This window comes from Urocitellus parryii, chromosome 5 (assembly GCF_045843805.1).
Source record: "Urocitellus parryii isolate mUroPar1 chromosome 5, mUroPar1.hap1, whole genome shotgun sequence".
NCBI lineage: Eukaryota > Metazoa > Chordata > Mammalia > Rodentia > Sciuridae > Urocitellus > Urocitellus parryii.
The window spans coordinates 177,481,941-177,501,575 of record NC_135535.1 but is presented as its reverse complement, the minus strand read 5'-3'; the positions used below and the strand labels follow the sequence as shown (position 1 = coordinate 177,501,575).

The 19,635-nt window shown below is 42.5% G+C and overlaps 1 protein-coding gene across 2 annotated transcripts in view; it reads left to right on the top strand.

Moving 5' to 3' along the window:
* The first annotated feature begins 802 nt into the window (after nucleotides 1-802).
* Myof (myoferlin) overlaps nucleotides 803-19,635 on the top strand; it is a 147,892-nt gene continuing 129,059 nt past the window's right edge. For both annotated transcript variants that reach the window (XM_026397342.2, XM_026397341.2), the window contains exon 1: nucleotides 803-992. In XM_026397342.2, the coding sequence (XP_026253127.1) occupies nucleotides 905-992 (88 nt within the window). In that variant the 5' untranslated portion in view covers nucleotides 803-904. The remainder of the gene's footprint in view (nucleotides 993-19,635) is intronic.

Below are 19,635 nucleotides of genomic sequence, written 5' to 3'. Positions count from 1 at the left end.
AAAGTGGGGACTCATGTGTTAACCCCACATCTTCTCTTGTGACCTTCAACACCAGAATGTATTGCTTTACTGCTTCCTCTGGGACTGAAGACACTACTCGGGGGTAGGTCCAGAAACAGCTCCAAGAGCCACTTCCTTCATTTCCATTTTCATAGAAGACTGTTAGCAGCATTCAATGGGCCAGGATTTGATGGACCTTCTCTTCTGAAGGTAAATCCTTTTGTAATGCAAAGGATCAGCCCCGCAAACACCAATTTTTGTAATCCTGTACACCCCTGTGCCTGGATTGGGTTTGTTTGCCATAGACAGTTGTTTCTTTGCCATACTGCAGGGGGCGACTTTTAACTGCTTTTCAAGAGCTGTCTGTAAGTGGTTGCCGAGTGGGTGTGTTCAACACTACGAGAAGAAATGGCAAAAGTAAGAATTTTTTTAAAACGACTAAGCAAAGTTTGAAAACTGCAGGAAAGTCAGTGAAGAATGAAAGAGGTGACAGAAAAGCAATGAATTCTGTTTCAAGATTTATTTTATTAAAGAGCAGCAACATTTAGTGGTTTCCTGACCTGCCTGCATTTATTAGCCAATTCCATTGAAGTTTCATTTGCTGCACAAAATTATTTTTCATTGAGGTTTTGTCCATTTCACTTCCACATTTTCTGAATTCGTAAGTCGGTGCCTGCGGCACTGCGCAGACCCGGGGAGCGTGGGTATCAGTTTACACACACTGCCTTCAGTAAATATTCCGTCAGAGACCCACCCATTCGCCTTTCCCCCTTCGCTCTTCTCTGGGAGAAACCCTCCCTTTCCTCTGGGAGACAAATTCTGTCCCGGGTGGAGGGGCCGGAGCTCCAGCGCCGCGCCTTCCCAACTTCGATCGCTGAAACTTACTTTCTGCCAAGCAAGAGCCATGCTCCGGGTGATCGTGGAATCTGCCAGTAACATCCCTAAAACGAAATTTGGGAAGCCGGATCCCATCGTTTCTGTAATTTTTAAGGGTAAGGAAAAGTTTTCTTCTCTTTCTGAAGCCCTGTGCCTGGGTCACATACTTTTAAAAGTCTGCCTTTAGTTGGCTGAGAAAGCACAGCCTGGGCAGGTCAAGGGAGAGGACTGTCTGCAGTGAGGGTTTTAGATTTTTCCCCAGGGCTTTGAGGCTCATTGAATGACCTGACATCTTAGTTTTAATAGTGTGATTTCGGTAAACCCTTCGGAGAAAATGCTTACTTGCTAATCCCTTAACTTCAGGTGTCAGTAAAGTCTGCGTGGGTTCAAAGTGAGAGTTTCAATAGTCTTGCATGCATTTTTCAGTTTTCTCTGCCTTGGAGAAAGGGATAAATAGGAAAAAGAAGCCATTAAATAAACTGTTGGAGGAACTCTATTAAGCAGCCCCATGCTATTTTTATTGTCACTGGGCTTCTGGTGGGTTAGGTGAAGTTAACTTTTTGAATTAGTTTGTTTTTGCCTTATTTTGTGCCTCTTTGTACTTGTTCTCCATTTCTAAGTGGTTGGGGTGTTTTCATAGGTTCTGTACCTTTTAAACTGCTTAGAGCAGGAGCTTTGAACAGCACGTAGGTTGCTTGGGAATCTGGTTCTATCTTGTTGAATGACCTTGGGCAAGTGACTTCATTTCTCTGAGTTTTTCTTCTGCAATACCGGAGAGGAAAGTTTAGACTAGATCATCTTAAAAAGGCCCATTGAACTTGCAAGCATATTTTTTCTGTAACATTTAATAGTGATGGCAGGGAAGGGGGTCGGGTGTGGCTGGTATGATGGCCTGTCCCCAGGCAGTATGATTTGTTGGCTTTGGCTGGAGAGGTGTGTCTAAATCTGGGTTTGGGGGCTTTACACTTTTTCTGTTTGCCCATTTCTGTTTGGTCATGATAAGATTGCCAGCTCACTTCTTGGCAGGGGTCAGGGATGAGGCAGAGAGAGTGGGAGCTTTGATAGGCACATTTCCTGACTGCTCCTCTACCATTTTCCTCTTCCTCCAGGAGCTTGCCTACTTCTCTCTTATAATTTCTGGATAATGGATCCCTTTCTAGGTTCTTGTTTCCATTTTTTATCCCTAGTTTTATTCTTAAACCTCTAATTCTCAGGATGAGCAAGAAAATGAAAGATCTGAAGACTTTTCCTCCTCCTCCTCCTCCTCCTTCTCCTCCTCCTCCTTCTCCTCCTCCTCCTTCTCCTCCTCCTCCTTCTCCTCCTCCTCCTTCTCCTCCTCCTCCTTCTCCTCCTCCTCCTTCTCCTCCTCCTCCTTCTCCTCTTCCTGCTCCTCCTTCTCCTTGGACAGGAGACTGAAGCCAGGTTCTTGCACTTGTTAGGCAATCAATCTACCACTGAGCTACATCCCCAGGCCTTTTTAAATTTAAATTTTATTTTGAGATAGTATCTGACTGAGTTGCCCAGGCTGTCTTGAACTTGAGATCATATTGCTTCAGCCTTCTGGGGAGCTGGGATTACACATGTATAACGCTGTACCTGGTCAAAATTTGTATTCTTAAACTAGGATGTGGTTTAAACATCTGGCTAGCGAATGTCTTGTAATCATGTTATGTCAGAGTTCATTTGCATGTATTAGTTATTTTCAAATCTTTTTTTTTATACTAGGGATATAACATGGAGTGTTTGCATTCTTCACCATTGGCATGTAAAGACATGTAAAAATATATTGGGCTCAATCTGGTGATGTCATTGTTTAAAGCAAACAATATAGATTATAAAGGAGTTAGAACTAACGTTATTGAAATCTGATTTGTCAGATGTATATGTCTTAGTTAAAATATTTAAATGACTAAACCTATGTCTAAGGCTCTGAACATAAAAACACGTAGTGGAAAATGGAAAACTAATGGGAAAATATAGTCTATCCAAACAATTGCATTTGCTAGATTATTTAACTTTAGTGTCTTTTCTGGTATCTTTTGGTTGTACACATGGAATGGTAAAGTCATTCATTCATTCATCTAACAAGCAATCTGACACATGAAAGAACACTGAACTCGGTGTAGGAACATCTGGACAACAGCTGACTTTTTAGCTAAGTATATGATGACCTTAGTTAACCCAGATTTAACAGCTGGATCTCAAATTTCTCAGCTATGGAATAGAGGGGATGGATTCCATGTATTGAACCTAAGCTCTCAGCAAGACATGGGAGATGTTCCTTAGGTGCTGGAGGGGTTATAGCAATGAATATGGCATTTTTCTTGCTTTCAATCTTCCCCAGTGGCTTACAATATTAGTGATAGCAAATCCTTCCCAGTTGTGCCCCTCACAACTTTGAGCATTGTATAAAATTAAGTAATATTAAGTCTTAATAGTTCTGAGGATACTTACATTATATCATGATAATGTTTATCACTGGGAACTTGGAGCAAAGCCAGATGTGCATTGTGGTGTGGAGTGGGGTAGCGTGTAGTTTGGAAGATATAGAAGCCCTAAGAGAATATCAGTGTGTCACCAAAGAAAGTCCACGTGTTAACTGAAATGTGTAAACATTTTTGCCTCTTGAGTACATAAAGCAGACAGATCCGAGCAGTAAGCAGCTCTTCTCAGACCATAAGATGACAGGAAGCACAGCCAAGAGGTGGGTTAGTGCTTGTGTAGACACTGTGGGGCTGTGTAAGTCATTTTTCTGTTACTTTAACAACTAACCCTAGATGATCAACTTATGAAGAGACCAGATTTATTTAGACTTACAGTTTTGGAGGGTCCAGTCAATGACTGAGCAGATCTATTACTTGTAGACCTTTAACGATGGTGTCAGAGAGTACATCATGGTTGGGGCAGGTGGCAGAGCAAACCTTCTTACATCATGGGGAACAACAAAGAGAGAGAGAGAGAGAGGGGGAGAGACAGACAGACAGACACATTCAGGGCCCCAACAATCTCTTCAAGCGCATACCACCAAAGATCTAAAACCTCTTACTAGGGCTTACCTCTTAAAGTTTCTACCTTTTCCCAATTGCACCACAGAAAACAAACCTATAACATGTGCTTTTGGGGGGACACCTGTGCAAACCATAGCGGAGACTGTAGCTACACTGCAGCTGAGAATGTGCTGTACTGACAACCAACTGATTTGGAATTGACCTCAGTCTTTTGGGTTCAGGCTCATCTGAGGCTGACTGTTAAGTTGCTCAAGGTCTGGTATGAGCCAGGAGGATTTGGGGGCTACTGCAATCTCTGTTGTGCAACTGTCCTTGGTATTTAGTGGGGCCCAAGTAGATTATGGAAGCCACCAGGCTTCTCTCTCTTTTTTTTTTACTTCCTTGTCCATGCACCAGGTCAGTGAATCAGCTCTGATCTTAAGGCCAGAAGGCCCTATGAGCCAGAGGTGGCCTTTCTCTCTTGAGTTCCACTTAGGCAGCTGAGCTACAAAGCCAAATCCAGCAGGAAGTAGACTACACAGGCTTCTGGGACCTCTATCAACTCTAAGACATTACTATTTTCCAAGACATGACAGGTTTAAAAAATTTTTAAACTTAAATAATACAATATTTTTGAACCTTTTAAAAAATTTTGCATTGTGTTATTTTTCTATGATTTCAGACTTAGAGAAAAGTTGCAAAAGGATTATACACATATACATAGAGAAAGAGGAAAAACTGGAACAAAGATTCCTGGTTTCTATGAATCCTGCAGATTCCTAACATGTCAAAATTTTACTACATTGTCTTTATTCTCTCTCCCACGTTCACTTTGTTATACATATCACATACACATATTCATACATAAATACAAACTTACATCTATACATCTATATCTATATCTATATTTATATCTATATCTATATATATATTATATCTATATCTATATCTATATATATATATATATATATATATAGAGAGAGAGAGAGAGAGAGAGAGAGAGAGAGAGAGAGACTGAAGCATTAGGGTAAAAGGACATCATATCTTCAAGCTATTCTTAAAACAATCAGAGAAAAAAACTCACACATCAGTTAACAATGAGGACATATTCTGAGAAATGTGTCACCACTCAGCTATGAACACAGCTATGATGTCACTACATAAGATTATCTTATGGGAACACCATCATATATATAGTCTGTTGTTGGCTAAATATCATTACTGACTGGGCATAAAATCATTTTTTAAGTAAAAACTAATGCATGTAAAAATAAAGCAAATGAACAATCCAAAAGGGATTATATGTTCCCACCCCACCCTCTGTCTTCCACAATTACTACCTGCTGACTGATTTGATTTAAATATTTCTCAGTCTTGTGCTATAGACATGCAAGTTCTTCCAGTCACTGCTACCTGCTAGCAACAATACAGCAGTGGATGTCCGTGAAGTGCCATTTTTGTGAATGTTTGCCTTGCTGAAGGACTGACTCTGTTGTCTGTGGTTTTGTGTGAGTGGATATTGCCATGAACTTACATTTCCCCTTTGACTCCTCCTTGTTCTGTGTCAAATCTCTTGAACAGTTGGTCCAGAGGAACTTTCTTGTATACTTTATAATGTTGTGCATTCATGATGTGGCAGCATGTGGCAACATTACATTCATAAACAATGTTCATTTCCTGGAGAAAGTGGTGGGGTTGCTACTGTAGCAGTTTCCTCATTCTGTCTATTCCATCTGCCAGCATTTTCTCTTGCTTCTAGCCTCCCGCAGATATTTTCTTGGAGAAATGACTGCTGCTACTGTCTAAATGGCCACCAAGTGTTAGGTTATTACTTATTTTTTGAGATTCTAATTATTTCATTTGGACTTTTTTGTTTTTAAATACCAGGGATCAAACCCAGGGATGCTTTACCACTGAGCATCCCCAGCTCTTTTTATCTTTTATTTTGAGACAGGGTCTCACTAATTTGTTGAGGTCCTCACTAAATTGCTGAGGCTGGCTTTGAACTTGCAATCCTCCTTCCTCAGCCTCCTGAACCACTGGGATTACAGGTGTGCACTATCATGATTGGCTTTACTTGGACATGTTTTGGGAGTGCAAGCCTAGATATTTCTATAACCTCCTTCTAATTAGTGTGTCAAACTTTGTAGTCTTCAGTAAACCACTTTACCTTCCTGAGAATCCTTTTTTCTTCTTTCAAAAAATGGGGCAAGCCGGGTGATGTGAGTGCAACTCAGGAGGCTGAGGCAGGAGGATCTCAAGTTGGAGACTAAGTTCAGTCCCCAGCACCCCCAAGTTCAATCCCCAGCACCAAAATATATGGGCCAGTAATGGCTTACCTGAAAGGGAATAATTCTATAGAGATCCTCAAAGGTTGTGATTTATCCAATAAAGACTTATCACTTCTCTATTTTTAATTAAATTATCACTTCTCTATTTTAAATTAACTAAATAATTTATTTGTGGTACTTGGAATTGAACCCAGGGCCTCACTCATGCTAGACAAGTGTTCCAGCACTAAGCTTACATCCCCAGCCCTGAGACTTGCCTATTTTTAGCAAGAACCATTTTATTATTTGAAATTGTACAGTTGATTTTTTTTTCCACTTAAGGACATTAACACTGAGAGGAAACAAACAAACCATATATATATTCTTATTCCCTATTTTAAAAAATTGGTTTTGAATGTGGTTTTTTGGGGTGACACACAATAATCACATATTAGTGGGGTTTAGTGCAACATTTCGGTACATGCATATAATGTGTAATGTTCAGATCAGGATAACTGGCAGATCTATCACCTTGGACATTTTAAAATTCTGTGTTAGGAATATTCAAAATCCTGAATACTTTTTGGAAAAAAAACTTTTATAGAAGCGTGAAAGCTGCCAGATTCCATCTAGAACTGTTGGAGTATGATGGGAGAAAGAGCTCATGGGTCTCATTCACTGTGGTCTGTGAAGGCTCTCAGTGAATTACCCACATAGAAATTTGGTTACCCAGGACACCTCAAGGAACTAGTCCAGAAAATTTCCACAGCTCAAATGAGAGCCACGGCATGCAGGTACTTTAGTAGGACCAGCGTATTGTATTGACAAAACACTCAGGAAGGCAAAAGTGTTTCATCTACTGAGTCATTCTGGTCCCTTCCGGGAGAACAGGGCTTGGAGACTCACTGCTAAAGGACAGTGGCCCCACCCTGTTGAAGAATAGAAACTCTCAAAGGTACACTTCCCAAAGGCACATTCTGAGACTCTCGGCCATTTACAAAGGCCCAATAGCCTTTTAGAAATTGATTAATATGCCTTGTTTTCCCTTTCCTCCTCCACAGCATATTTTACCTTCATCTTCTCAGCCAGAGATGTTGATATTTTTCGGGTTTTATGTTTCTTTTCTGATTATTGATGAGTTTTTCCATCCCCCTAGGATCTGGCCCTGTCACGAGGCATGGTGTTTTTATAATTTCTGCAAACCTGACACATCATTGATGTTATATATATATATATATATATATATATATATATATATATATTTTAGGTATTGCCCCTGAAAGCAAAGAGCTGGCTGGAGATTGGAGACATCTTGGTGTAATAAAGTCATTGATTCTTAGTTGTGAGAGGGACCATGGGAAGCTAGCCAAGCTCCTCATTCAGCCAGAATTACACTTACTGTTCTCTCAGGTGCTTTGTGGATGAGACTTGGCAAAGAGCCACTTCACACATTCCTGAACCCTGAACACAACCAGTTCCCAGCACCTGCGATCCGGGAGCAAACTAGTGTCTTAGACACTTTGCATTCTTGTTCCCAGCGAGAAAAATGTTTTGAAAATTCCTGTGTGAAGCATTCAATGGTCTATAATACACACACTACTCATAACGCCATGATATGACACTAGTTACCTTACCCACTGTGTGATTTCCATTCAACAGCTGTTCTGTTGGACAAGGGTGTACTTTGAACACAGTTCTCACTAAGAAATAACTATGGGACATCTGGTACCGTAAGCCTTATCAGCTAACTTCTTATTGGGCATTAGAATGCAAAGACTCTGAGCTTTGGAGCCTGGGATGCCTGCATGAGGATTCTAGTTGCTACCTCTTGCTACCTAGTTATTCATGATCAAATGCAATCTCCAGCCTCAGTGTTTTTTAATAAGGCCTCCTATCTCCCAGAGTTGTTTGAGGATCAAATGAAGATACATGTGACTTTACACATGGGAATCCCTAAATTGCCCTAAATTTATTTGATAACAGTTACTTCAGTATGTAAGGAAACCAAGGCTTGAAAAATACTCATGACATGATTCTAGATCCAGAAGACCAACTAGTTAGAACTCTTGGATGAATTAGGAGAATAGACATGCCAAAATTATAATTTAAAATTAGATGGAAGAGAGAAGAGCTTTGTGAAGAAAGTGTCATTTGACTTGGTCATAAAGGATGAGTGAAAACTAGACATAAAGAATGGGGAAAAGAACTTTCCAGGTTTGGGAACAGCACAGAAAGTCCAGAGACCACATTCCTCTGTGGTGAGGTTGACCATGGGGCCTGGTATGGCCATGGCTTGCACTGGACTTGTCAACCACTGAGGAGCCCCCAGGCAGTGATATATGAGTAACTGATGAGAAATAGTCAGGGAGACAACTTAGAAAGTTTACAAGTTGAGACAAATGTTTCCCAGGGCAGAGGGAGGTCATTCTTGGGCTGGAATCAGAAGGAACTAATAAAGGAAAGTTACGAAGGAAGAAGCTGATTGATTTAAATCAATAAGAAAACCATATTAGGCAGACTGAGCAGGCCCTCCTTCCTCACACTGCCTGGCCTCCTCTCAATCAGGTGGGCGGCACTGTGAGAGGTCAACATGGGGGCTTTAGCCACCTGAGACAGGAGGGAAGGAGGCCATCTGGAGATAGAAGAAAGGCTTAGAATTTGACAGTGATATTTGAAAACCAATTTTCTGTCTTCCCAAAGGTCAGGCTAAGATGAGGGTCTCATACATAGAAGATCTTCCTCTCTCTATGCCACTGTTGGACCCAGGACGGAAGGTGTCATGGTCTGGAATTGTTTAATGACAAGGGACACACTCAAGCTGGTTCAAGAAAATCTTGGGAGTTTTTCTAAAGTTAGAGAGAAATCTCTCAGAATCCAAATCCCGGGCCTCACGGGAGACATCATCATGTCCGGCAAGGAGTCATTAGTACTCTCTCCCTCTCTCCCAGAGACTGTGTAGCCTCAGGCCTCAGTTTTTCTCTGCACTTGGCAGCCTTTACCTCTCTGCACATTGGCTACCTTACTGAGGCCTCTTGTGTGGGTTTTGGGTCACCACCAGGTGACTTGATCCTGACTGGACCCTAACTACACTGTTAGTGTCTCCTCATTGAGGTCTTTGAGAGACAGACTCTAGTTGGCTCCATTTTGGTCATATGTTCATACCTGGTCCAATCAGCTGTGGTTAAAGGACATGGAAGCCCAGGACAAACAGGTATACCAGATGTGTCTAATGCACAGGATGAGCTTCTGAGGGACTAGAACTCAGTCCATCTCCTAGTTCAAGGACTTGACCTGTTCTTTGCTCTGGGTTTTTATTTTTTTTTTTGTACCAGGGATTGAGCCCAGGGTTACTTTACCACTGAGGCATATCTCCAGCCCTTTTAAATATTTTACTTAGAGACAGGGTCTCACTGAATTGCTTAGGGTGTTGCTAAATTACTGAGGCTGGCTTTGAACTTGTGATCCTCCTGCCTCAGCCTCCCGCCTCAGTCTCCTGCGGTTACAGGTTTGCACCACTGTCCTGGCTCTTTGCATCTTTAATCTGCTAATTGACCTAACATCCTACACGAAGAGACTCCTTTTTTCTATGATCAACACAATAGATGGAAAAGGATGACCTTAGGAAAAGGCAGGTTAAATTTAATTTCTGGTTTTATTACTAGGAAATTGTCACTGGGCAACTGTATTTCTGAACCTTCATTTCCTCATCTATCAAGTGGGGGGAATAGGATATAATTCACAGAAATAATGTAAGGACGGGGCTGTGGTTGTGGCTCAGAAGTAGAGCAGCCACCTGGTGTGCATGAGGCACTGGGTTCCATTCTCAGCACCACATAAAGTAAAATAAAGACATTGTGTCCACCTATAACTAAAATTAAATATTAAAAAAAGAAACAGTGTAAGGATCAATAGAGAGAAAATATCTAAAGCTCTTACCATAGAGCCTGACACATAATTGTTATATGACAGATGCTCCTTTTATACCCATTTCTTTCCCACTGCTGGGATCATACAGAACCCTAACGGACCTTTCTGAGGGGTGGCCCAGGCTTAGATTTCAAAATAAGTGGGAAGCCCTTTGGTTGTGGCTGCACAGGCATCTTGAAGGCAGAGCTCATGTCTTATTTATTGATAAGAGTGCACCATGGCCTCTCAATTAGGCACATAGTGGGTTCTTTGTTTTTAGCTGTGGTAAAAGATGCATAACATTTATAATCTTCACCATTTTAAAGCATACATTTCAACCATCAACAACACCATCCATTCACCAACAGAACGCTTCACCTTGTAAAACTGAAATTGTGTCTGTACCCATTAAATAATAACTGGCCATTCCCATTATCCCTAACCTCTGGCAGTGACCATTCTTTTTATCCCTATGAATTTGACTACTCTAAGCACTTCATTTAAGTGAAATCAAACAGTATTTGTCCTTTTGTGCCAGACTTATTTCACTGAGCATAATGCCTTCAAGGTTCATTCATGTAGCAGTATCTCTCGAAATATTCTCCATTTTTAAGGCTGAATAATATTCCATCGTAAGTATATAGCACATTTGGTTTATCTATTCATCTGCTGACGGGTGCTTCTACCTTTTAGCTATAACAAATAATTCTACTACAAACAATGCTACAAGTACCTGTGTCCCTGATTTCAGTTCTTTGGGACATGTACTAACATCCTGAAGAGCTGCTCTACTGTTTCCCACAGCTGCAGCACCATTTTACATTCTTAGAAGCTGTGCATGCACAAGAGTTCCAATTTCTCCACATCCTTGACAACACTTTTGTTATTTTCTGGTTTTAATAATGGCCATCCTAATGACTATGGGCACAGTAGATTCTTAGCAACTCTCCACTGACTTGGACTTTCAGCTCACACTTGCCTTGTTAGCTCTGAGTGACAATGGCTGCAGTTTAGCTGGCCTTTTGAGGTCCATGTGACCAAAGTTGTGCTGGGTACCATAGCACAGCTGAAGGCATGTGGGAAATAGCCTTGGTCCCCTGAAGTACCAGGTCTTTTTGTTGGTCTGGGCTCCTGAGGACAGGGCTGGAACCAGAGTTCACCCTGCTCCTCCCAGAAGCACATTGTGGGGAGATCAGTTTTCCTAAATCAGGTTGCCCTGACATCCTCTACTCCTTTGTGGCTTATTGAATTTACACCGGCCCTCTCCATTAGACCATAAGCTTTGTGAGAACAGGGCCCATGTCACTTTCCCTAGCACCTGGCTTGATGCCTGGTATACAGTAAATAATCAATAATAAATTACTGAATGAATGATTGTGGCTCTTCTACTCATTTGGATCAGGGATTCATGGACCATAAGCACCATATGAGACCAGATCTCTATGCCCACAAACTACAAAACTGATCTTAAGTATTTAAGACTTTGGGTTTCCACAGGCTGGTTGGAATCCATGAGCTGCATCTCAACAAAAGCCGGAAGTCAGAGGAGCCCCAGCCTACCTCTGATTTTGACATAGGCTTTGGTCTTAATTAATGGCATGGAACCTGCAGTGGGGATATGATCTTCCTCTAAAGGTTATAAAAATAAATAACATCAACTTAAGGTGTCCAGACTTAAAGTAGATGTTTATTCTCCCTCTACTTCTTGAAGTCTGCCTCCCTTTGCACTTTGTCAAATGAAAAATTAATGCCCCTGGTTATGTGCTAAAGAAATAGAAAGATTACAAATCTAGTGAGGGTAGCCATACAGGACCGTTAAGCTCCTATAAAGGGTGAAGCTGTAAGTCTAGAAAAGAGGTCTATACTGGGTTCACATCGTGTCTAAACAAGTAGTCAGTTTGGTGAAAATAAAAAGCTTTATTCACCAATCACTTTCTATATGTGGAAGATTGTTAGAGCACATGTTCAAAAGAACTTCCTATGATGGGGGAAATGGTCAAGATCTGCCCTGTCCAATGTGGTAGCCACTAGCCACATGTGAATATTGATTGCTGAAAGGTGGCCACTGTGACCAAGAGACTGAAAATTTAATATTAGTTTTAATTAATTTTAATGCACATAGCCACATGTGCTTATTGAAGACCTAAGCAGGCAGCACAGATAGCAACAGACAGCCACAGCAGCCCAGTCCAGGCTGCCCACTCACTGTGGCCCAGCACCTGTGGACCTCACTTGCCTTATCTGTAAAACGGAGTGGTAATAGTCCCAACTGCAAGCAAGGTGCAGAGATTGGCATGAGGACAGTGTAAGCACATAGGAAGGTCTACGCAGTTATTTTGATCTTCTAGTGACTATGGGCTGGATGCACAACCCGAGTAATAACAATTACTTGGCCTTCCACCATTTATTCAGCTCTTACTCTGAGCACACATCTGCCTGTAGTACCTAACCCTCATTTCATTCTTAGGAAGAAGGTGTTGTTTTATCGCCATTTTTCCTATGGGGGATCTGGGGCAGAGACAGGGCAGGGTTTTACTAGATTCCAGACTGTATTTGCAGAGCTCAGGATGAATGAGGAGATGGCACAGTACCTGGACCACAACCACCGAGTCAAGTGAATGCTTCCGCCCCCTTCACTGATAGAGTTGTTCAGTGTGGGGGACATTTGGATCCAGTCTGCAGGAGGAAGAAAGTGCAACAAGAACAAAAGAATTCTATAAAAAGAAAAGAAAAACAAAACCCAACCCTCCTGGGCTGAGCTTGCCACAGGGTAATGAAACCTTTATGACTTGCAGTGACTCAGAGGCTCAGAGGTGACATAGCTTAGGAGTGAATCAGTTCCGCTGGTAATCACATTTGAGCCATTTTATCAGTGGAAACTAAAAACCTAACAGTGTATGTAAAGTATTCAAAATCTAATATTTAACTGTCAGGATGAGGTGCCATTTCATTTTACCGATTTGCTGGTTTGTTGCCTTGATCATCTTTTTCATCCTAATAGTAAAGCTTAGAAATTGGAAAAAAAAATTTCCCCTTATCTTTCTTTCTTATGCAAATAACATAAAAAGTTATATTTTTTTGCTTATCCTTCCTCACTGTCTGAATTCACTGCCTAGCTACTTCCTGTCTCTCCCTGATTTGTATTGTTGCTGCTTTCTCCTTTCAAACATGCATCCATTCAAAAAGCAATGATGGAGGCTTAGGCACAGGCCCCAGGAATTTAACCCAGGGACACCCAACCACTGAGCCACATTCTCAGATTTTTTTTTTTTAATTTTTGAGGCAAATTCTCTCTAAATTGCTTAGGGCCTCACTAAATTGCTGAGGCTGGCTTCAAACTTGTGATCCTCCTGCCTTAGCCTCTGAAGTCACTGGGATTACAGGCATGCACCACTGCACCTGGCTGAGCTAGACACCCACCTTATGATGGCTTCCCATAGTGACATGCTTTGTGAAAGTCACCTCTCTCAGACCCCTTACATTGTATAAAATATTTTCATAGCATTGATCTTCCCAACACCAGGTGGTGATGAAGACAGGTATTTATACCCCCTTTTTCAGGTGAGTGTATTGAGACTCAGAAAGATCAAGGGAGGTCAAAATTGCATAGCCCACAAGAGGCAGGGAATAAACAGAACCTGGGTCTTGAGATTCTTAGTCCAATACATTTTCCCACTGCTTAGAAAAATGCATGGCTTGCTTTCCCTGTGCTTGACATCTCTCTTGCTTTAGTTCTACCCTCTGTCCCTGTCCCAGACTCCACTGACAAACAACAGCCCACAAACACTCCTGACTCCCGGCACTCCCGCAGGTTTGCAGCAAACAACCAGCTCACTAAAGAGCCCAGAGGTCAAAGCCACTTACAGCATAGGAGGGAGGTCTGAGGAGAGGGGAATAAAACTGCTGGCAATAGTGAAAATCCTGTTTAACAAGATTATTAATTACGGAATGTCAGCATCTTAGGCCCAGGACACATGGAGCTCGTCCTTTTCTGCTTAGAAGGAATGGGATCTAATTTACAAGATTTTTGACTCGTTCTTTGCTTTCAGTATTATTTTGTGTGACTGTTGAATTTTCTCTTGATACCACCTTTTAGAGGAGGGGAGGGCAGAGGGCTGGATCCTCCTCCTCACGCTTGTCTGATGGAAGCCATTGCAGGTTGTGCTTCTAACCCAACATATAGCAATGTCCCTTGCATCCTGGGCCCTTTCTTGCTTTCTCACTTGATCCTTCCTCTGCCAGTGGACTTTTTAATCCCCTTGTTATAGGACGTTCAGGCCTAGAAATGCCTTCTGGACCTCATCTCCTCTGTGGAGTTAGCAAATTTGCCAAGAACCAGCCTTAATTCATTCTCTATAAATTAGGTCTCAGAAACATGCCACCCAGAAGCTGGAGTGGCTAGGAGTCTCAGGAAGCAGAAAGCCTACATTCAAATTCTGGCTTTGTTTCTTGATAGCAGGTGGCTCTGGACATGCAACTTAACTTTATTATGCCTTGAAATAAGAATAATGATAATAGGTAACATCTACCAAGCTCTTAGAAGAGTGTGTGGCAGATGACAAGTCCTATATATGGTAGCTATTATTCCTGGCATGAGATAGCAATTTTTATTAATGAATAAATCTGGACATAGGAAGTAGCCCAAAGTCACAGAGCTGATAATGACTGAAAAAGCCACAGGTCGCCCTGGACCCTCAGCCTACAATGGCAGTTAAGAGGACAGGTTGGGAAATGAAGCAGACTTGGGGCTAAAGCTCGACTCTGCCACTTAGTAGTTCTGTGATCTTGGAGCAAATCAGTTAACACCACTGAACCTCGGTCTCTTCATCTGTCAAATGGGCATGCTGACACTTCCCGTGTTTAAAGTACCTGGCCCAGAACGGATGCTCACACACAAGATCACCACTGCAGCAGCCAATTCAGGTGTCTGGCTCCACCTGAGCCCTGCAGGTGGCACAGCCAGGATGGAACTGCTCCCTAGGGTTGGCTTTCAGGGAATAGCTTCCATGAGCCTTTCAAATTGACAGGCCTCACTGCAGTTGCCTTGGAGGATCTGGGTTTGATTTGAGAACTTGCTCTCCTGGAAGGGCATCTCCAGAGGCCTGTGGGGCATGGGGTGCAGAAAGGGGAGCAGGAACCTCGCCTGCCTCTGCCTGGGCGTTCCTCTGTATCAGCGCTATCAGCAGCTGCTAAAGAAATGTACAAAACAGCCTTTCTTGGTATCATGGTTCCCACTTGGCCCAAATGTTTTTCTCCTGGAACCTGTTTGGCAACATCGTTCCAGAGCATTGGAGCAGACAGGATTGGAAAGCGTGAAGTCAGAAACACTACTCCAGTAGGTTCCCCTGGGTAGTCCACATGACTCTGTGCCTTTCCCCTCCCCTGTCCCTCTCAAGTCCTGAGGGATGAGACATCTCCTGCTTACCCTTCCCAGAGCCATCTCTGGGCCCTAGTTATTGTGGAAATTACCCCATGATCATGGCTGCCAGGCTATCTGCCAGGGAGGATGTCACTGCCCACATGCCAGCTGCCCCAGGCAGCCTCTGAGGTCTGGAATGGAGCCACATGGAAATTATTCCATTAGGGCAGTCCCTGCCTCACTGGGCACACCCTGTTGTACAACAGGGAACCCTGCAGTATGCAAAACGGGCTGCCCTGTTGCCATAATGAGAAATCATCTAATAGCTCATTTGTTTAGTGCTTTCTGTAGGCTGGGGGTTGAGCACTTTGTATTCAAGCTCTAACTTAATCATGAAAGCAACCATGGTCATAATACTTATGTGAATTTGTAAAGTCCAATTCACTCAAATCATGGAGAAACTACTATCTAGTAAGCATTGGCTGAGGGTCGGGAGTGAATAACAATATTAATAAAATATAGTCCCAGTCTTTAAGGAGTAACTGCCTAGCATTAATCTTCCAATGCTGGAAACTGCTCTGTGTCTCTTATCTGCCAGGTTTGAATTCCAGTTCTGTCACTTTCTAACTGGAATAAGTTACTGAATCTCTCTGTGCCTTGGTTTCCCCTCTTTGTAACTGGGCGTGATCATCATAGAACTTAAGTTGTTGTGAAGATTAAATGAGATAACTCATGGAAAGTACTCGGAGCTCTGACTGGTTCAGAGCACTGAATAAATGCTAGCCACATGTGGATGGGCTTCAGGGGGTCTGTGAAATTTTAGGCAAATGGTGGATGAATTGATGCGTGACTGTTCATCTCTCAGAAGAAAGAGGCCTTGACCTTGGAACCTGAAAAAAGGTGAAATACTCCTGACATCAAGTTCAGATGCACGGCTGATCCTGGAGACCTGGTTGATTCACTTCACCTAGTGAGGAAGGCTTTGAAAACAGCACTCCTTCTTCTCCTTGAGCCATTTCAGAAAGACACCACAATCTAACCACTCAGGACTTGGGGACACCTCCTGAGTTTCATGTCGCACTAAACTTGGAGGACACTTTAGATATTATCTCACCTAAAGTCACTAGTTTTCACATAAGAAGTCTGAGCTGGTGATTGAGTCTTACTTCTTCCAAAGACAATAGCTCAAAAAATGGAGAGTTCACTGATTTCCAAGTCTGGTCTGGAGAGGTAGGCCAACACCTGTCCTTTTCCCTTCAGGCTTATCAGAATCAGTAGGATATGGTGTATTTGAAAGGATATAAAAATGTGTTACCACTGTAGGTGTTATTATTTCCATGGGCTCCTGCTATTATTGGTTAGGTTAGACAGGATTCTTCAGAGAAACAGAACGAATAGAATGCATGAGTGAGTGAGTGAGTGTGTGTGTGTGTGTGTGTGTGTGTGTGTGTGTGTGTATGGAGAGAGAGAGACAGAGAAGGGAATGAGCTTCTGTGGGGACTGGCAAGTCTGAAATTTGTGGTGCAGGCCAGCAGTCTGGAAACTCAGGCAGGGTTTCTATGTTAATGGTGTTGAGGTGGAATTTCTCCAGGAAACATCAGCTTTTACTCTTAAGGTCTTTGACTGTTTGTTTGAATGAGGCCCACCTACATTATAGAGGGAAAATCTCTTACTGTAAATCAGCTGATGGTAAAGTGTTAGTCATATCTCTACATCATAGCTGGCCACCTGGCACAGAAGTGGCAGTTAGTCTTGGGAGACCTGAACTGCAAGGCTCTTGTGTACTGTCTGGTCGGTGACCAGCAAAGGAAAGGGCTCCGTGAAGAGGGTGAATTGGCTATTCAGTCCCCTGGGGACCTCATTCGGGTTAATCACTGCATTTAGGTTAATCACTGCACTGTTGACCTTCACAGAACCTAGTGAGAGGCAGGCCTAGCTAATCAGAAAACAGGAAACGTCCCGAAGAATGCCCTCAGTGTTGGTCCAAAGTTTCTGCATTTGAGTCAGTTGTTTTGTTCAGGGCTGTAAGTACTTAATTCCTTTCCATCCTTTCCATCGGAAGGAACAGTCATCTTAATAAAATTAGAGGTGGCGGCAGAGGAGGTAGGTGATGCAGAGAAGGGAGGAGGGTTTCCTGTGGTTAATCAGATGTTTGGTACCTGCATCTTTGACCTTGAAGCATTTGACCAATCAAATAATTGAATCATAGTAATATCTGACTCTGTGGCTGCTGATAAGGAACTAATTCATCATTTTTTTTTGTTTGCTAACTTTTTTTATGTGTGAGAATAGGATTTTAATAAAAGATAATGCATTCATATTTTTAATTCTAATCAGAGACTCCTCCTTGGAAGGGTTTGGGCTGGGTTTCCCCAGAAGGGGAGGAGCTCATGCTAACTACTTATGTTTTCCTTTCTAGTCAAGGAGTGTGCAGGGGGCAAATATAAGGGCTTGGAGTGAGACTAGACCTGGTTAGAGGGCTTCCTCCTAGCCCTATGATCTTGGCCAAATTACTTAACCATTCTGGACTCACTTTACCTATCTGCAAACTGGAGATAATAACAGTGCCTACCCAACAGGTTTGCTAGAAGGAATAAGTGAAATGAGGCACGGAAAGGGCTTAGCAAAGCCTGGCTTACAGTGAGCATCTCCTAGAGGGTAATACCTTCAGCAGCAGCACCCTGCGCCTAGTGCCTGGAGCTACAGGAAGTTGCTCCTTAGTAGCTCCACCCAGTCTGTGGTCAAAGGCTTCTGCTGAGACTTGACTTCTCCCTTTTGTTCTTAATACAAAACTGAATCATATGTCCAGGAAATGTATTAAGAGTCGTTGGCAACTGGGTTTTTATCATTGAATTATGAATTTATTGAATTTTCTTAAGCCCATACTCTAATATCCTCCTCTTTTAAGTGACTCCTATCAGTCAAATGAAGCTTAGTGGAAATTTAAGACTTTACAGTATGACCATTACCTCTCCCGTAGCCCTCTACTCCTTTCCACAGCCAGTTGTGTGTGCAGAGTCCCCAGACATAACCAGCTCTCCCCTCCTCCACAGCTAACCCACCCACCTGGTGGCCTCTATCTGGAATGAGCTTTTCTTCTTAGATCTGCATTTTCAATCCCTCCTTGTCAATCATTCCCAAACTCCGCCTCTGCTTCTTGGGTACCCAGGTTGGATACATAGTTTACTACCTTCACCTTGATGGGAATTTTTGCATTTGCCCATTTCTCTCTTTGGACCTTGAAGGTCCAAAAAGACCTTCTTTATGACTTAGTTCTCACCCACCAGTCCCTGGTTAGTGGTACCATTTTATGCTTGTTGAATGCAGGGATTCCTAACCTTTTTCAAAGGTCACTAACACACTTGAGAATCTGTGAGAACAGTGAGTTCTCTCCCACGAAAAACTCAGAGGCAATATTTTGTATATTAGAACAAATACTCTTTAGAGAGTTTCATGATGCCCTGAAATCTGTTCATGGGCTTCCCTGTGGTCCCTGCCCAAGAATCCAGGTTCCTTACATATATTATATGTACATATCTTCATTATCCAATATTCTGACAGCCTCCAAAGAGGTGCTGTGGTGTGTGGAAAACCCTCAGGTGTTGGAGCCAGAGAGATGTAGTTTCAAAATCTGACTGTTTCCCATTAATTGTGTCATCTTAAGCAGGTTGATTGCTCTTGGTTTTCTTGTCTGTAAAATGAGGGTGACCTTGAATGTATCATAATGAATAGACACTGCAGCAGACACACAGCCTGGCACCTAGAAATGATTACTTAGATGGAGTTGCTACAATTATGTGGAGAAATCATTTTGCCCAATTCCACTGTAGTTAAAAATACTTTGCATGGCTCCTCTTTCCTCTCAAGAACATGTTCTCCTCCTGTAACCAGAGGAGAGAAGAGTTTATGTCAGATGAGAAGAGAGATGGGTGGGTCCAGTATGGAAGTGTGGGAGGGATAATTTCTGGACAGCTTACAGGTGACAGCAGAATCAAATCCTGTGAGTGGCCCTGTTGACCTCATAGACAGACCACAGTTGGAACTAGCCAGTGAGGTCTAGGCACGAGCCCATGAGTAGGATCATGCTGAAGCTTAGAAAGGGAAGCCCATTGGACTATATAATGCCCACTCAAATGGAAAAGTTAATGCTTAGCAGAGTGAGGGTCATGACTCATGGCCTTGCGATGTTGAGGTCTTGGAAGAATGAGGTGGTTAGTCCCACAGACAGCTGGGAGCC